Source organism: Oryzias latipes, chromosome 22 (assembly GCF_002234675.1).
Source record: "Oryzias latipes chromosome 22, ASM223467v1".
Lineage (NCBI taxonomy): Eukaryota > Metazoa > Chordata > Actinopteri > Beloniformes > Adrianichthyidae > Oryzias > Oryzias latipes.
Window position 1 is genome coordinate 16,718,204 of NC_019880.2, and position 19,357 is coordinate 16,737,560.

The 19,357-nt window shown below is 40.1% G+C and overlaps 1 protein-coding gene across 6 annotated transcripts in view; it reads left to right on the forward strand.

The window, feature by feature from the left end:
- The window catches only part of ralgapa2 (Ral GTPase activating protein catalytic alpha subunit 2), a 114,051-nt gene extending 96,056 nt beyond the window's left edge, over positions 1–17,995 (forward strand). For 3 of the 6 annotated variants that reach the window (XM_020713872.2, XM_020713873.2, XM_004082637.4), the window contains 2 exons: positions 6,764–6,885; positions 15,665–17,995. In XM_020713872.2, coding sequence (XP_020569531.1) covers positions 6,764–6,885; positions 15,665–15,822 — 280 coding nt within the window. In that variant the 3' untranslated portion in view covers positions 15,823–17,995. Of the gene's footprint in view, positions 1–6,763; positions 6,886–12,278; positions 12,339–13,224; positions 13,268–15,664 lie in introns of all 6 variants that reach the window. The other 3 variants (XM_023951549.1, XM_023951550.1, XM_023951551.1) reach the window with 3 other exon arrangements.
- Positions 17,996–19,357: the final 1,362 nt, after the last annotated feature.

The window sequence follows — 19,357 nt, forward strand, 5'->3', positions numbered from 1 at the left end:
ATGTCAGGGAACGAAATTGCATGTTTGCTCGGCTCATCGTCAGCGAAAATCGCCTGGGTGTGAACACAAAAAACGTGGCAAAAAACGCTGGCGAATAACGCCTGGCGAATATTCGTCCCGGTTTGTACGGGCATTTAGTCTGAGTGAAGTTGAGTTCAAATGACCTATAAGTTCCTTTAGATATACTTATAAGCTAGGACCAACATTAATCTTATGATACAAGCTTTTAATTGAAAATTGCAGAAAATATTAAGAGTTGAGCTGAGTGTTTTGAACTGTTTCAAATGAGGTCTTTGCTCTTAAGCTGCTGTTTCTTCAAGGTTTTTTTTTTTTTTACCTAAAAAGACCAGAAAAGGATTCTCTTGTAATGTTACTGTGAAGGCAGGGTCAGCCATACATTTTAAAGCTGCTATGAACCAATATCTTTGTCTAGTATATCAAGGGATACAGTATTGCTTTAGCTAACAATTCAGCCTTTTTACTTACAAGAGAACATTGTAAATGTGCCATGATGTTTGATCTAGAAGAAAATTCCCCCATGATGTTTTAAGTGAGACACTAAACAGTTTTTAATAAACAACACAAATACCAAAATAAGCAACTTATATTAATTGATAGAAAACATGCATGAAAGGAGCACTATAGTCTGCTCTTCTAATCATTGTTTGGTGTCTGTTTTTCTTCTCTTATATACGTCCATTACATCAAAATGCATTGTTTTTTAAAACACTTTTTTTTTTGTTAAATGCTGTTTACATTGGCATCCCATCGCAATCAAACATCCGCTCCAATTCTTTTCTCTTAACTGGCCAATTTGTGACTGTTTAGATTCAATAGCACTGTAAGCTACTCCTCAGCTCCTCTTCCGCACCAAGGTCAAGCTGATTGGTCCAGGTTAATGGGTAGATGTTAGGCTGGGAGAGGAGGGGGTCAAGCACCTAGAGGCACCCTCTGGATCTCTCAGCCATCCCTCTTCACTAAAAGAGCCCCTTTTTTCCAGTAGCGCTTCGACAAATTGAATTAACCTTGGCTGCTGCAATGAAGCATTGCCATGCAAACAGTTTTGTCCTCATGTGAGACTGAACTTTTCCCGACCGTTCAATTTATTAATCCATGTTTTTTTTCTCTTTTTAGAAATAATTTCACTACTAACAGATAGTCGGTTGTGTGGAAATTATTTAATAAATGTCATATGCTACTTTCTTTCTTAGATTTAAAGCTTTGCATTTAGATAATTTGTGTAGATCCTTATTCATCCTGGTTGATTCCAAAAACTAGTAGTTGAAGGTTAGGTTTGCTTATAGTTAAATAAAAATCCATATGAAAAATCTAGTAAAAGAGTGTTTTAGAGGGTCCTGGCTTAAACAGATCAATTTAGAAAAAGCACTAATATGCTGTTAAAATTCATTTGCCTTAAGCAATATCTTTCCAGCTTTGAATTTTAATCCATGTTTCATATGCTCCTCCATTTTTCAGTGCCTTTTTTTAGTTTGAATATTTCCTAATTAGGAAAAAAAAAATCACCTTTAGGCTATTCACTAAAACCCAATCTGATTAGGATGTCTTTGCAAAAGGAGTAGAGGGATTCACACTCTTTTCACGCAGCGGACTTCTTTGATTGAGAAACAGAAAAATGTATAAATTAAGGAAAGAAATGACTAGATTCTAAAGACTTCAAATTATGTCACCCCATTAAATCTAGACTTTTATCCATTTCCACAGATTACTTTGTTTTATTTTTTTATGCTAAGGGTTTATGACATTAATTATATTGTTGCTATTACATCTTTCCCATCTTTTTTTTTTAGTTTAATGTAAATTCATAAAAAGCAAACCGTTGTGAGTAAATTATCATTCTTTCAATTTGTTGGAGCTGCAGAATACCAATAAATATGACAGTTTTAGCACATTTATAGTGATCAATCTTTGGTTTGCTTGGGGACTAAAGGAAAAACAAAGATTACATAGATAAACTAGTTAAAATCATAATTTTGTTTTGACTTTTCATTAATCTTTCATGTGCATGACTTAAACTGAGACGGACAAACGCCAGTGCTCATTTAGCTCCATGGTTGTCTGTTGCAAAAATGTAATTACACCTCACACCTTGACTGACATTCCTTAAATTTCCTGTTTTGTTTTTTTAAATTAAGTTAATTTCAAATTAATCTAAAATTTTCAAATTATCTTCACAGTGCAAAATGGCATAATTTCAAAATGACGCGACAGAAAAACCCTTATTTCACTGGGTTGCTTTCAGTCTCTTTTTCTTTTGCCTTTTAGAGTCAGCTTTCATCATAGTCCTCATCTCTGGAGCCCTTAGTGTTCAAATTCCTAAACACGCACTGACAAGTTGACCCTACACAATTTTTCTGAAACTTCTGATGCCGTCAGGTCAAGATTTTAGTGTGTCTGAGTTTTTTGGAAGTGCTTAAAGTCTTGTTAGGTGTTATATTTTTTAATTTGTTTGCTCTAGATGCATTTTACTGGTTTGTCGTTGTCATTTAGGTGCCACCCCAATAGAATATCCGTACCTATATGCTTAGGGCTGACATTTTACCTCTTGTCAACAAGATATGAAAGTACAATGTTAACCTAACCTTTCTTTAGCAGAGGGAAACTAATGACGCCATGATTCATAATCACCGCTGCAGGTTGTGTGGATATGTGTGTGTGTGTCTAACGGCTTAATTTGTTTGAATGTGTGTCAGAGGCCAGTGATTGTGTGAGGACTTTTGTCAGCAGGGAGATTGAAGAACACAAAGATTCAGGCTGCTCTGATGGCTGCGATGCTTTCCTCCAGAGACACACCAGTTCAGAGGTCAACTCGGCCCTTTTTTTTTTTCTTGAAACTGCTTGCTTGGATGGAGGGTGTTATTGTGCATCTTGTCCCTTCACACACACCAGTGTGGATGTGTTAGCATGCATACATCTCTGTAAGTGCTAGATGCGGTTTTTCACACCACACAACTGATCCCAGTGGACAATCCTTTTCAGAGCCAGTCCCTAAAGATGGAGAGGGAAAAAGAGAGAAGATGATGGTTGGTGGTTGGCGGATGAGGTCCGGGGGGGGGGGCAGCCTGTTAATGACGAGCCATCTGAGGCCTTCATTCACCTTGAACGTGGGCCACAGAAGCTGCCCTGACCTTGGCTTTGATCCACAAAGATGCCTTGACCCCCACCATTCCCCCAGAGCTACCTCCCTACCATCTGGACAGCATGTATGCATATGTATACATGCCATTTGTCCCCTCTCATAGATGCATATGCATGCACATGTGTATTGGCCAGGATGCACACGTGCATATGTTTACACAGGTAGAGGTAGAGTGTTAATGCTTCTGGCTTACAAACCTACACTAATGCCAGCCATGTCTTCATAGTAATGACAAAATAAGAGCAGGGACAAGAAAAAAGCTCCAGTCAAACACTTTATACCAAATGGGTGACTCTTGTACTCACTGGATTGAATTTGTCCCTTTCTCTCTTGGTTGTGCCACTTTTATCTGAGTGCCTCAACTGGTCTCAGCACATTGGATGTATCAGCCCAGCCACAGTTGTTGTGTATTTGCATTTTCAAGTATTTTTGTGCTTACTATTTCAGTGCCTGCCGCACTTTGTAGCAAAGAGAATTTATTTTTTCTCTTTTCTCTCTAATGGGAATGCATCAGCTTGGAACATAGGGGTTCCTCTGAAATTCCCAAGGTGGCTAAATGCAGTCCACTCCCACACTCTTGTTCGTCTTGGATGTCTGCCCAGTTCAGCTGTAAATGACAGTTATGTCACGGCTGACTTGAGTTGCAGTCCATCTGTGGAAATGTAGACCTGTCTGAAATTTCCCATTTGTGTTTTCATTTTCGGGCACGAAATGCAGCAAAGTCTTCTGTTACTCAGAAAAGCAGTTTATCAGAAAAGCTCTCTTAATGGGGAACACTTTGATGGAGTTTAAGTTTTGGTATGCTGTGTTTATCCAGCTGAGCATGTTTTCAAGCTGGCTTACCAGCCTCATCTGTAGATTCTTTTTAAATCTGAAAGTAGAACAGCATCAATTGGCTTTGTGTTCAAAACAGGGGCAGAAGCGTTGAGTCACGGTTGTGATTCTGCCTCTTGATTAGGTTACTGCTTGCAGGTACCAGCCTCTGTGCCTATGCTGGAGAACAAGCTGTCCCCTGTTTTTATAATTAGTCTTTTTTTTTTTTACGTGATGTCATACATTCAATCAGAACCGATTTATGATTCTCTCTTTTACACATTACGCAATTTTATTAATGTCCTTTATTCCCCCAAATGTCTTTCTCCACCAGTGTTTTAGCTTTTTTCATTTATTTTTCTTTTTAACAATTTCAGTCCATTTGTATTTTTTCTTTTATATTATAATCCATTTGCCTTAGTTGGATAAAAGGCAGTGGAAGGAAGTAGTGGAAGAGAGGCTTGTGTCAGAGTGTGTCTGCTCCAGCTGGAGTCAATATTTGTTTTAGGAATCTCAATAACAGGCCCACAGTCATCTGCATCTCTGATAATGGACCACCATATGGCTCTGTTGACCCACGCTGTGCTGAGACTCTTTCTGTTCCTTCCTTGTTTTTCATTTATCTCTTTCCCTCTAAGTTGTCTCACTCCTGCTTATCAAGTCCTTCCATCTCATTTTTTGTTTTTTACTTATCACTTCTCCATGCATCTTTTTATTTTCCAACTTCCTTTCTCTGTAGCCATCCTCCTGTAAATCCTTGCTATGACCCTCCATGCAGAGCTGTGACCTAGGTTACTATGGCAGCAGAGCCTTAGATGTCCACTCTTTGCCAAACACTGTTTCCAGCAAGTGACAGAAAATAGTGACGTTGCATGTCTGGAAGACAGATGTAAAGCACATTAGGAAGTGCTTTTACGTGCTTAAAGTCATGCTGCTCTGCAGCTCTCCTGTCAAGAATGGTCAATTAATAACAGTATGCAACTTGGCAGGTGTTTGTCTCTATGTTGTTATTTTATTGGGGTTTCATTCTACTCTGGAGGTGTTAATCGTAGAACATTTATTTCACTGGATTTATTGGTATTTTTTAAGCTCAAGCTTATTATCTCCAAACTGCTTTGAAATATCCTTTTTACCGATTTCTACATGTAGATTATATTCAGCACTTTATTGTAAAGGATCTTTAAAGTCATCCTTTGTCTTGGTCTCAGTCCTCGGTTCATTTCTGTCTGTTACCCTCAGCAGCTTGGCTATTATATTCTGTGGTGTTTCCCGGCACAGGTGTTCATCATCCTGACTTTGCCATGGTTCCCCTCAAAGCCATTGGTCATGGCTGCCTTGGCCCTTGCTGTGGCGGCATGTGCCCACAGCAGGCCTCTTGCCCATTCTCTGTCTTGTCTTATCTATCTAACCCAGACCAGCACCTCTCCTCCCCGTCCACCCTATCTCAGCTTAGCCTCATATTTCCTTGGCGTTTGCAGCAGCCTAGTTTCACTCCACCCTGGCAATCATAATGAGAAGTGGAGGAGGAGGGCATCCGGATTCAATAACAAAAGCAGCATGTGTTCAAGAGTCAGACTTTGTTTGTTCAAAATTTGTCAGGTTTTGTCTGTGACAGTAACCGGCTCAGGTCCCTTCTTATACAAACCCACTCTCATTAATTGTTACATATAAGTAAAAACAGACTTTTTTTTTATGTATATGCTTCTTAAGCCATATTTTATCCAGCACTTGCCTCCATTCTGCAACAGACTTTGCAGCGTATATATATGATAATATGATGACCACCCTCACTCAGCAGCCATTTTGTAGGCTTATTTATCTATTTACTTATTTGAGCCTCCCCATTTCACATCCAGCTATCCATCCTGCATGCTGGCTTCCCAAGCTTCAGTCACTTCTTGTCACTCAGAATTTCAAATGGGTCCAATTTTTCCCCTTGATGGCACGGAGAAGTGGCAGGCAGCACATTGGGGAGGATGGTCCTAGACGTGCTGCCTGCAGCGGGGGTTCTATTAGAGAGAGGAGAAGGACAAAAGATGGGAGGAAAGATTTTTAGCATCATAGCAGTTTTGTTTAGTTCTTTTTTTTGTAATTATTTTGGGGTCTCTGTCTTCATTTATGTTCATCTTTTGATCTATTTTTAAAGTGTCCCCAGTGGTCTTTTAATTATGATTATGCCATTTTTAGCCAACATTTAAAAAAAATCTGTGTTTTCTAGGACATCGTTCATGCGAAGGAGGAATAGTTCATCAAAAAAATCACCTCTGAGTTGTGGGCGGGACCATTGGCATGGAGTTAGCCCACCCTTGTAGCATCATCCACCTCTTAGCACATTCTCCCGTTAGCTAACAGCCCCTCACAAACCCATATAAACATTACCGCTGCAACAAAAATAGCGAGCAACATTGGATCTACATACAGTTTTGATCCAGATGCCAGTTCAAGTGAGGAAAACGAAGATGTTCATGAATCTAGTGGTCTAAATGGGGATGCATCAGAATGAAGAACATGCAAAAACATGTTAAAAAGTTCAAAAACAGCACTTTCATTGGACTGGGTCCTTAAGGCTTTACAAGCCTGATTGTGCTATATTTGGTAAAAGGTAAGGTCTAATAATAACCTTTTAGTATTTTGTAGCTGTTTCTAAAATTAGAAAAGAATATAATTAGGATTTTATGACCTCCTTGGAATATTTTATCTGAATTTGTTTAAACGTACTGATGAAAGGTTCTGCTGCTTTGTTGTCTTTTTCTCCTGTCAGTTCATGTTTTTCCTTTAACGAATCCAAACCAGCTATGAAGAGCGAGCGCTCTATTTGGAGGCCATTGTTCAGAACCACAGAGAAGTGATGACCTTTGAAGATTTTGCATCGCAGGTCTTCTCCCCCTCTCCTGGTTATCCAGTGAGTGGAACAGGTGAGAAATGATCAACACCGCACCTCTGTCTTCCTCTTTCTCCCATTCATTCCCTTTGTCTTACTCACTCTTCTTCTTCCTGTCATGAATTTTCCTCTCTCATCGTTCTTTTTTCTTAACACTGTCCACATCAGTCTGTCCTCCTTCACAACACACCTGTCTGCCCCTTCACCTCCACTTTTCCCCCTTCATTCTCCTCACTCTTCTTCATCGCCTACGCTCACTGATGAATATCAAACGATAGACCTCGTCTCTTCACGCGGTCCGACTGACTTCAAACACACTGCTTTCTCCACTTCCTCAAGCCTCACTCTACTTTGTTCATCTCCTCTTTTTTCAAACTGCATATTTCCATGCAATTACTTTCGCATGAATATAAGCAGCCTTTTAAATGGAAGGATATTTGTGTCTGTGTGTTCCTCATCAGCTCAGTCACTAACACTTAAAAGATTTGACCGACCAACAGCAGCTTGCAGATGTCAGCACAGCCTCTTATCAGTCCATGATGAATAGAATGGAAAATGTGTCTTATCTTGTTCTTCCTACTTGTACCAGCTCCAATCGATCTGCAACAGCACTGAAATCAATACAAGATTGCAGTTTTCTACTCTATTGAATCCAGACACGCATTCAGTTTTGACAAGGAAAGCACTCCACCAGACCACACCACGGATGTCCTGTCATTTTCAAATATGTCAGGGCTTATATAGTTTAAAGGGGCTTTAGAGTGTATGCAGTGTATGTAGGGAGTGTGAGAAAGTGAGAATTTACTGTCTTCTCTGTGTGTGTTTGTGTTGGACTCCAGACACTAGGTGTGATATTAAGGCAGGCAAGAGGTTGTCAGCCACATTTCCATACTGCCAACCAGCCACCCCTACAGAGGTGTTAACTCCAGTGGAAAAAGTACAGGGATATTTCTTTCAATCTGTTGCTGATTTTTGTTTTATTTTATTTGTTCTATTGTCAGTTCTTTCTGAATTATTTTCTTTCCAAACATAGGGACATTAGTACACAACCTCTGTAAATATTGCAGATCATTTATATCCACTTTACACCCCAACGTTACCTACAGTTGAGAACTCACAGCATTTAAAGGAGGAACAGAATAGAAGAAAATCCCTTTGCCCCTTTTTAAAAGCTGCGTTCTTAAAAACGGAGTCATAACACATCTATTATTTTATTGCTCAAAGTAGAATTATTTATTATCTCCTTCTTTTTATATTTTTTTATGTTTAGATATGTAATCAGGTGTTTTACAACATATTTTTGCTTCTAACCTCAACTGGATATGTCTTCTTGTGGTGACGCTGAACACTTAAAAAAACAAAAACAGTTAAGAAATCAAACATGACTAGGTTGGTAGTTGAACGGATAATAGGTATGTGTAAAAAATAAAGTAACAACAATTAAATCTGGAGGTTTTTCAGCCATTTGATCCCAAAGTTTAGACCTTCTCCTTTCTTAATTTAATTTTTACTTTACTTTCTATAGTTTTAGATAAAGTAAGAGACCGTTTAAATGAAGTAGATTATTGTACACAATGTCAGCTGCATTGACGACCCATCAAAAGGAATTGGACTAATTTGACTTTTTAAAATGTAATATTTAGGTGCAAAATAAATTATTATATAAAGTCATTGTAATACAAAATGGTTTGTCAACCATCAAGCCTAATTTTTTCATTTTATTTTAGTAAAACTTGATTTTTTTTTTATTTTAATAACTGAGGCTTTCACTGGGGTAAAACAGTACCTTTGTTTGAAGTACATCAGGGCAAATAAGTATACTAAGTACTTGTCAGTCAACGATTCTGCAAGTTTTCCGACTTGACAGGTTAAAAGGGAGATCTGTAATATACATCATAGATACACTTATACTGTGAGACAGAATGTAAAAAAATGGAACCAGGAAATCACGTTGTATTTATATAATGGTGCAGAAAATAAGCATTTGGTTCTCTTCAATACTTTAATGCAGGGGTGGGCAATTCCAGGCCTCGAGGGCCGGTGTGTCTGCATGATTTCCAGATAGTCTTGCCCTACTCATGGCTGATTACCTGGTTCAGGTGTGTCCAGCCAATTAGAACATGCCAGAGCAGGGTATGCTGGAAAACATGCAGGAATGCGGCCCTCAGTGCCCACCTCTGCTTTAATGTAACCCCGGTTTTAATGACAGAGGTCAAAGGTTTCCTGTAGGTCTTGAATAGGTTGGAACGCACTGTAGTGGCTATTATGGTCCATTCCTCCATGCAGATCTTCTCAAGAGCTGTGATATTTTGGGGCTACATGGACTTTCTACTCCCTCCACAGATTCTCTAGTGGATTGAGGCCCAATTCTCACTATACAAAGCCCCATTGATTTTTTTTTTCTTTCCATAAAACAGATCAGTCGTTCTATTCCCTCTACAGAAAAGCAGCCCCAAAGCATGATGTTTCCATCCCCGTGCTTCACAGTGGGTGTGGTGTTCTTGGGATGCAACTCGGCATTCTTCCACCTCCAAACACAACAAGTGGCGTTTATACCAACGAGTTCCATTTCTTTCTTTAGTTTATTTTACAGAGACTATATATAGAGGAGCATTAATCAAAGAAACGATGCTTTGTACCAAACTAGAGCTCTAAGAGCTCATTTCCATCTGCAGACCCCAATACATACAGGTGCAAGAATGAACAATTAGCAAAAACCAATACGATTTCGGTCTCATCTGAACACAAGATGTTCTCCCAATCCTCCTCTGGATCATCCAGATGGTTTCTGGAAAACATCCAGATGGTTTCTGGGAAACTTAACAGCCTGGACATGTACCGGCTTAAGCAGGGGGACCTTTGGAGCTCTGCAGGATTTGCATGTATTACGACATTCTGACAGTTGAAGTGTATCGGGGGTGTAACGAGTCATTTTAACAACGATTCGATTCACTTTCGGTTTCATTTTGGTTCATTTTAACGATCTGATTCGATCCAATTCACTGGCCTAAGATCAATCCAGGAAATTTTTATCCAAACATTCAACCAGTGGGACTCAGAAAAAAATACCTGTGTACTGAACAGTAAAGGTGAAGTTTTCCAGAGTCCTTTTATTTCTCCCAAATGCATCAAGTGTAACATGTTAACAAACAAACAAGTAAACAACAATTAGTGGAAAATTCATTCACATTTTACTTTCATAAAGTTCAGCTCACTGTTGATTTTCCACATCAAAATATACAAATGGAATCTTATTGCAACATTCTAGCACACTGTCTGGTCACATGTCTTTGCCAAAGTGTTTCCACACATTAGACTTTGATGATGAGTTTTATCAAATTTTGCTGATAGTCCGCCGTGATGCATTTGGTCATTTTTACATTAAAGTGAAATAAACCCACCATGTCTCTATCCAAATGGTATTTTCCAATTTTGATTCAATTATCAATTTCTTTCATTTTGAAACAATTTTTTAATAGTATTGTTCAATTCGATTCAGCCTCAGACAGAAAGATCCGGGTCAAACCAAGGAATGGAATTGATTCATCAATTAATCATTTAATTGTTACACCCTAAACCTCTCTCATCTTTTAAGTGGGATAATGTGCAGAATTGATGACTGAAAAATACTGTTTTGCCCCACTTTATGTTTTGGAAAATTATTATAGCTGCCTCAGGGTGAAATTCCTGTGAGCTTCTGATAGCAAAGAAGAGTTTTCTTTAACAGTTTCTCTGAAAATAAATAGGCTGGCCAATAATACCTGTGCACAGCTGGATATCATAAAAAATAAGATAATAATCAGCATACAGTATTAAATGGTAAATGCCATATACTTGTATGGAGCTTTCTACCTTCCTTGAAGGCCCAAAGCGCTTTACAGTCACAAACCCATTCACAAACACATTCACGCGCTGGTGGCGGTTCCGCTGTCGAACACTGGCGCCAACCTTCCACCAAAGGCAAGGTACGCTTCCATGTCTTGCCCATGGACACTTTAACACATGGGCAGGCAAGGTGGGAATCAAACCTGCAATCAGCAGTTAAATTCTCCCCCCATGAAGACTTCTCAGTTTGCATAGTGTTTGTGATTGAGCCTTTACTGCTGCAGTATCCTATTTTGTTGTTTTCTGCAAATAGTTAATGCAAACGGATTATTAGAAGAACTTAAGGACTTAAAAGGTACTTTTTTCACACATTATTCTTTTTCCATTCATTTTATTATTTTGACAGAGCCGTTGAGCAGTTTCACTTAGTCTCAAATGTTAACAGCAGTCATGCTGTCAAGCAGACATTTTAACAGTACAGTGAAGGATCAACACTTAAAGATGGACTTCTAGTTCAATCGTTGTCAGACCCTAAAATATTAGGCAACGGTGAAGAACCTACAAACCAAAGACTTTAAGGAATAACCTGAGGTGCTGTATCTCATGCTAGAAAACCCTAACCATAAGTGGCGTTGACAGAAGAAGTCATTTCTGTCAACTAATTAATACTGTTTGCACAAATGTTGTAAAAGAACATTTAGTAAAGAGCAGAACTGCAGCATTATCTCAATCACGAGACTGCAGCCATGCCAACAGCCAGTACAGCTGCTCCCCTTCTGGTATATTACGCCTAACTGTAGTATATTCTACATATTGATAGTCAAAAAGGATTTGGAAAATATGTCTGCCTTGCTTGATTTTAAAGTCACCAGTAATCTCTATTGCCATTATGCACCCCCTGCTTATCTGTGTTTATGGACCTGCCCTCAAGATTTATCAGGGCCTTCCAAGTTTAAGTGTATTTCTTTTATGGTATTCATTAGACTGATTTTTTTTTTTTGTCTGCCTGATTCACTAGCAAATTTCTGTTTCCTGAATTTGACTGAAAGGAGACCAGCGTCAGCAAGAGATCTAGTAAAGCCCTTCAGAATTAAATCACTTTTTGGCCTCTTTAAAATAAGTTATTTAAAAAAAAGAACCAACAACTTTCAACAATATCTTTTTTCATTAACTTTCAATTGTAAGATTTTCTCTGAAACCATAACTTGGGCCAACCAGTCACTGCTTTTGAATATAAAGGGTTTTTTTGCCACAAATTCTTGGATATATTCATATAGAGTGACGTTTCTCAGCTTATTTCCAAAATGACAAGCATGCTGTGTCCAATACGTTATGCCTCAAACAACCTAGACATTGGATCTAAACATGGTCTTTTGTATTCTGGTGTCCCATCAGCCATACACATGCTTTAAATGTGGCCGTGGCGGCTGACTGCTTTCCATCTCATACTTTTGATCATGCTGCAGCTGTCCCATTTCTTTACTTGGGTGCAGGATTGTGTGTACAGGAGTTTATGAGAGCTTGTCCATCCATCTGGCTGTCTGTCCGTCCTGCTATGGCTCACATTGCTGCCACTAACATGTCATCCATGCTTCATGACAGCGTGCAGGCGTTGGCCGGGGATGGTTTGGGACATGGAGTACCCCTGGGCCAAGCTGGACTGTAAGATTGCCTGCTTCCTTCACACTAGGCATGACAACCATTCATTTAGGGCACTGTGAGCCATCCAATTACATGGAGTTGCTCTTAATTTGTTTTTGTTTTTTGTAAATGTAATTCAGGTCTTGTGTTTGGCTACAGGTCCTGCATGCTGTTCACTAAATAAAACCCTAACAATTTGTCAGCAATTTACTGCTAACCTGAAGCCCTCATGTCAGTGTCCATCTCTGTTTTTGTAGTGTCTGCTCCTCAATAGCCTCAGAATCCATTCCTCTGATTGTAAGCTCACTTCAGTTTCAGTCCAGCATCCCGGCTTCCTGCATGAGCTAGTCCATTTATCACATGAACGCTCCTTCATCAGTGCTGTGCTCAGTGTTTTTGTTCTGTTTTGGTAATTTGCTCCACTTCGTAAAATGATAAGCCGCACGCTAAAAAACAAGTCCACTGTGTGGATAAAACTACATAAAAGCTCCCCTGACCCCCCAAGGTGCCCCACTATCTTTCAGCCTAACTACCCCTCTACTCATAACATTGGTGGTAAATGTTTTTTAAGTCTGTTGGGGTTTTTTTTTTCAATTGGTTCCCCAACTGTGATGCTTTTCTTCTTAAAACCTAAATTCTGTGATCTTCAAATCCCCAATTCATCAGGTTCCATCAAGCTTTTCACCCTGCGGGGTGTCTTCAGGAAAGATGCCTCTTGTTGACTAACTCATCCAAACCCAGTTAACCTACTCTGTCTTTGAAGCTTACAGTAATAACTAACTACAGCACCACACGCACCGGCTGAGTGGGACTTTCTGCAGCGGCGTTGTGTCGTGTTCTGATGTGCTGTGTGGGTATATCTCCACTACTTTCTCATGTGATGTTCTACTTTGTCTCTCCCTTTTAGATAAAAAAAAATGTAAAAGCTCCCAATGCTAAATGTGGTGAAGGTAAGCCCTGAGTCAAAGCACAGAGCTTGTGTTAGTCCAGCAGCCTACCTGCCCTTTGCTCGTTCACCCAACTTCACTCGGTACTAACAAAGCTTCATGTACTGTGGGTTCTGACAAAGAGAAAAGATTACGGGGGAAAAAAACAACCTGTTTGTTTGGGGGCGTCCTACTGTTTGGACCAGCCTGGTAATTGAGAGTGATGCTTGGTGGCAACAATTAACACTAAGTAGCAGCATGAACAATACGGCTACACTTCTGGCCCTCGCTTCTGCATGTGGCGGCTCTTTATCTCTTTCCCCAGCAAACACTTCGGTCTTTTCTGTCTTTCTTTCTTCTTTTTTTTTTTAACCCCCTCAGCTCCCCCCTCCCTCCCTTCTCATTTCCTCCTGTTGGAGTGTGACTGTTTGCCTGGGGCAGACTCGTAGAGCAACACCTGCCACGCTGGAAGACGTCTTTGTCATCTTTGGCCTAGTTTAAACTGGACTAGTGGGGACCAATGGGATTGTGGTGTAATTTAAAGACCAACTCAGATGAAAATCCTGATTTTTATGTTTTTAACATGGATTTATATAAAAAAATGAAGCTTAGAATTGCATTTCTGATTATTTCTTTATTTAGATTGTTGTGAATCAGAAGGAGATGCCCGTTTGAAAAAGCTCGTAAGTGAGACATTGAAGCTACTATGACAGGCCACAAGCTCCCTGCTCCGCCTCAGTCTGATCTATCCACTGCCAGACATATAGATCCATGAACGTCTTCATTTTCCTGGTCTGAGCTGGCCCCTGGTCAAAACTGTACAGCTGGATAGCTCCCATAATGCTCGCCACTATTGTTGTACCGGTAATAAGTTGGGTGTGTGAGGGGCTGTGAGCTAGTGGGAGAGCGTGTAAACAGATGGATGATGGGAAATGATCGGAGGTTCACTTCCAAGCCAACAGTCCCGTCCACAACTCAGAGGTGAATTTCTGATTAACCCCAGCCGCTCTGCAGATACTATGTTCTTGAAAATGACACAGGTTTTGGGATTTTGGCTCAAAATAATCATAATTAAAAGGCCACTGGAAGCCCTTTTCAAAATAGATCAAAGATTCCCTTTATTTTCATTTTTCCCTTCCTGATATCTAAAACCAATAAAGAGGCATGAGGCCATTTTGACAAACAAAATGAAGAGCAGGTTAATTACTTTTATAAAACATTCGTAATGAATTAATTTATGGTTTGAAACAAGATTAAGCATAATTGAGAATCTGATTCAGTCGGTCACTTTCATAGGGACTTTATATTAAAGATTTTGTTATCAGTACATGAAAATGACAAAGTGACACATTTTACCCTCGTATTTTCTAAAACTTTTAAATCTAAATCCTGCTCTGTCATCTGTGGTAACTGTTGGAATGAAAACAGGAATCGGGAATGCCAAATTGTCTTTGTTCATCAGTGCCGCCCATTTTTTTAGCCAAGCCCGTCCCTTCTTTCCGTTCATATGCAGATTTGAGAAAGCGTGTGCAGGCCCCCCTCGCCTCCCCTGCAGCCCTTCACAATGCGCACACCCAGCGTTTCATCTGCAGCCCGGCCTCTCCTCCCAGCGAGCCGCAGCCCTGGATGCTGCCGGTATCCACTGTGCTGCTGAGTGTCTGTTACTCCAGCCATCTGCCATTCCTTTTAGCCGCTGCAACTTGAGATGCCTCCGAAAAATGGCAGGAAATAAAAGGATAGGAAAGAAAATAGGCAACCAGATGCCATCCCAACAAAGCTGGAAAAGTTGTTTAAACTCGAGGCATGAGGCCTAGATGGGTGGAGGGGGGGTCATGGGGTTTAGATTTGCTCTGGGGCACAGTAAGAAAGTTGGTGTTGACAATACTTGATTGTCCTCAAAAGCGTATTACCGTTTGCCGTGCCGCAATCACCGATGTGACGTTTTGTGAAAAAGGAGAATGTTTGACAACGGGAAGGCTCCAAGAGTGGAATCTGTCATTTGTTTTCATTCATGCCGGTCTGCTGTCACACTGTGAGGCCAGCACTTTCGTTTAGCCACATAGGCTGCTGCTTTTTACATCTTAAACATCCGGACAAACCTGGCTCCTTTTTAACGAGCTCTGCTTTTCTACAGCATGTGACGGCGGCATGTCATTTCCCAAGTGTTTCAACTCAAATCTAATAAACTCCGGGACAATTCATTCAAATTCTAACCTTTGCTCTTAATGTTTTTGTTTATTGACAGTTCTCTCTGTTAATGTTGGTGAAAATCTAAAGAACTGGGGGATCTTGGGTTTCATGAGCCACATGCATGGCAAAGCATGCTGGGATGTGCATTTTTTTTAAAAACGGAAAAGCATGGTCTTGTCTAATTGTTTGTGATTTCTTCATTTTTCTGTCAACAATCTGCATCCCTCTCAGGATCGTTAACCGGCAGTGTGAGCACCGAAGGCGGAAACAACCCCACAACCACGGACTCTGTGGAACAGGTGTCTCCCACCATGCCCCGCTCCACCAAACTCAGAGTTTCAGGAAAGCTCCGCCGATCAGCCAGCGCTATAAGCAAATCCTCCAACTGAGCTCTTTCGTCCCCTTTTTCCCAGACTGGAGCCTTGAATCTTTTCTCTAAGAACCTCACGGCCAGCTGTGACTGCAAATGTTTTTCTTTGTTTTTATTTTGTGTCATAAAAACTGGAGCATGTTGAAGTTTTTAATTGATGTGGAGTTTGTTGGTTTTTGTTTCTACATTTCAGTGGGTTTAGCTGTTGGTTAGGATGGACAAACTCTAAACTATTTAAGTTCATCCTGGTGGTTAAGGCAACAAAGTTGACTTAACGTCTTTAATTCAGCTGCAAATGTCATTTTTATTCTCATTTTTCTAGAGCGCTCTCCAGGCTCTAGAGAGACAACGTTCTTACTATAGTAAGGGAAGCGGAGACTGCTTTGTGCCGTTTCTTTATCACCAATTTTAACAACAAAGCACTGAACTACAATATGCGAAACTGCACAAGAGATTGCTGTTCATTTATAGATATCTGCCTTTGTACCTTTTTTTTGTGTCTGTGCAAACTTGCTGAAGCTGTTGTCCTGCCTCGTAGCACCAGTTTGAAGCATTTGTGTGGACCATCATCATCATCATCTCAGTGAAACAGAGTGGAGACTGATTGCCTTCCATCCAGACTAGGGTATGGAGTCCCTGCAGTTTGCACCGTCACACACTTTGGTTTTGAACTGGGAGAGGACAATCACCGACGTCTCTCCAATTCCAAATGAACTGAAATTTGTTTTCCTTTTTTTTTTAATCCACTCTCATGTTTCCATTTTAAATGAATTCTGATGGATTTTGTCAAGCTTTGATTTGTGCATCTGGGCTGGAATGAGAAAGACTGCGTTTGTAATTGTCTTCTGACGTCGTTAGCGTTGACTCATGGCCCGGTAATTGGATAAGTTTCCCCTGTTTTTTTTTCATCCTCGATCCGTTTCCTTATCCTGTGAAGACATTCCGACATTCCCAACAAACATTTTTGCACTCATTATTGACATTGAATGTTCTTAGTTGTGTTTTTGTGAATTTTATCATGTGTCAGGTATATTTGCTAAATGTACAATATATAGAAAGATTTCCATTTGATTAATTATTATTTTTTGTGTGTGGTTGTTGTATTTATGTGGTGTTTTTTAGCTGAAAGATTACCACCAGAGCCTCAGGTGAAACTCCACACACTGCTGTGAGTGTGTGTTTATGTGAGGGTTGGACTGAGCTTCTCACAGTGCCAGCGTGTAAACGTCTGTCCTCTACTGTAGGATTATTCCCTACATCTCAAAACTTCTTTTTTCATATGATGACAGAGAAAACACGCCCCCCCCCCCCCCCCCAGACAAAAAAAAAAGCAGCAGATGGGTTCAAATCAGTGGAGACGACCACCTCTTTTCCCAGGATCCTCTCTTCCCTTCGGGCCTCCCGAGGCCTGATGGGTGTTGGAGGGTGGAGTTAGAGGGCATGCCAGAGCTGAGCACTCACTCCCCTTCCTAGCAACAGCCGAAGCGGCGCTCGCGCTCCTTCAACCTGCAGGTCGTCATGGTAGCCAGGTGTTCCTCCACAAACTCTAGTAGACTCACGCCCTCTGAGGTCTCCACCCAAGCTGCAACACTATCCCCATCTGTTCAACTCTATGCCTTACTCTCCCCATGTTCCTCCGTCACCTCTGCTCGGCTCCCGTGTGTCCATTCCTAAAGCAGAACGCAAGAAAACCAGGATGTTCGTTATTGTGTAGCAAAGAATGTAAAGATATTTAGCCTCGATCCTGTCTGTGTGCTTTTATTTTAATCTTTTCTTCCCCAAAGACTCTTTGGGGGAGAAAAACATGACCAGGATGCTGATCTGAAGATTGTAAATTATAAAAAGCCTCTAAAGAGATGTTCTCTTTTTAGATGTTTCATTGCTGGAGGTGTTTGGACCAAGATTGTGCGTCCTATACCTGTGAAGAAAATCAATTTGTCTTAGTTTTGAGACATTATTTTTCTCTTCTCCTTTTAGAAATCCTTGTACATTTTGTTAAAATTTGAGGGCCTCTCTGCCCTATTAATATAAATACATTAATGCCTTTATAATAGTCTTTATATAAGAAGGAAAAAAAAAGCTTGAAAATTTCATCTTATCAACATATCAAACTTTTTAATGATTGAAAATCCTAAGATGTTCATTAGAAATGTGAAAAATTCAAACATTTCATTAAACGGTTTTGAAATTTGCTGTTTTGTTCCGCTGTTTTTTCTTCTGGATGTGTCAGACTGGCAGTGTGGGTAGGGGCTGTCTGCGCTGTTTCCATGGGCTCCCTGACCCTGGCCCGGCCACGCTGGCAGCGGCAGCAGGGGTAACCTGACCCTCCTCCCATCTGTCTCCCCTGCTGCTCAGCTCTACTTAGAGGCCGCCAGCATAATGGAGCCTCAGCAGGAGGTACAGGTGCAGCAGCAGCAGCACCTTCAGGTGCCCTGACTCGCTTGGGCCACATAAAGACACAAAAAAGTACTTGACCATAATTGGGGGGACTTGAAACTGTGAGAAATAATCCTAATGTTGCCTCATTTTCACTGTTTGCCTTAGTTATAGACTTGAATGAAATGTGTTACAACAGAGCAGGCTGACACTGTGATTACCTTTATATATATATATATATATATATATATATATATATTTTGTATTACGTTAGACCACTGGCTGTAGTCAATTTTCACTCTTCAAATATCTCACTGTAGCTCGCCGTCACTACAGGAGTAGGAGATGCTCATTAAAAAGTTTTCCTCACCTCCTTCCTGCAGGTAGATTATTAATAATAAGGCAAAGGAAATGGAAGTTAGTGTGAAAGCCAAATTCACGATGTCCACATAATAAGCCCTCTCTGTGGTTTAGCAATCAGAAGCAGCAACGCCGCCTGGTTCTGGAGGAAAAGTCAGCTCAGCCCTGAAGCATCCTAAATCACCAGAAACCCCAGAAAAATCAAGTTGTGCCAGATATTCTGAGGCAGACAGATGTTTTACTGCTCCAGAGGTGAGCTCTGATCCGCCACCTCTTTGTCCTCCTGTCGTGTCCTGTCACGGTCTTAAGGGGGGGGGGATTTATGATGAGGCCCTAAGTGGCTCTCTGAGGCTGAAGCAGAGGTCTATTGAGCCTTTGCAACCATGATTTATGAGAAGGGAGTCTGATAAACGGTGTGGAGCTGCAACAAGGGATGCTCTGATGATTATTATTCCTGATATGGATTTTTTTGACATGTGCCTTTTTATTTTTATTTTTTTTTAAAGCTGATAAAACTACTTTTTTTAAAATAAAAAAATACTTTTTTTTTTAAGCCAAACTTACATTTTGTTAGCTCAAAAACCAGACGATTGCACAATAAAGTTCTTTAAAAAAATATTTTAAGAACTACTTGAGAAAATCAAGATTGAAGTTTTTAATTAGCCTTTCTAATTAAAAAATCTGAGGTTTATAGCTGTAAAATAAACTAATAAAAAAAACTGAAAAATGTGTTTCTAGATATTCAGTGGGATTTTAATACCAATTAATAGAAAACACTTTGCATAAATAAATACACAAAAATAACTTTAAAACTGTTA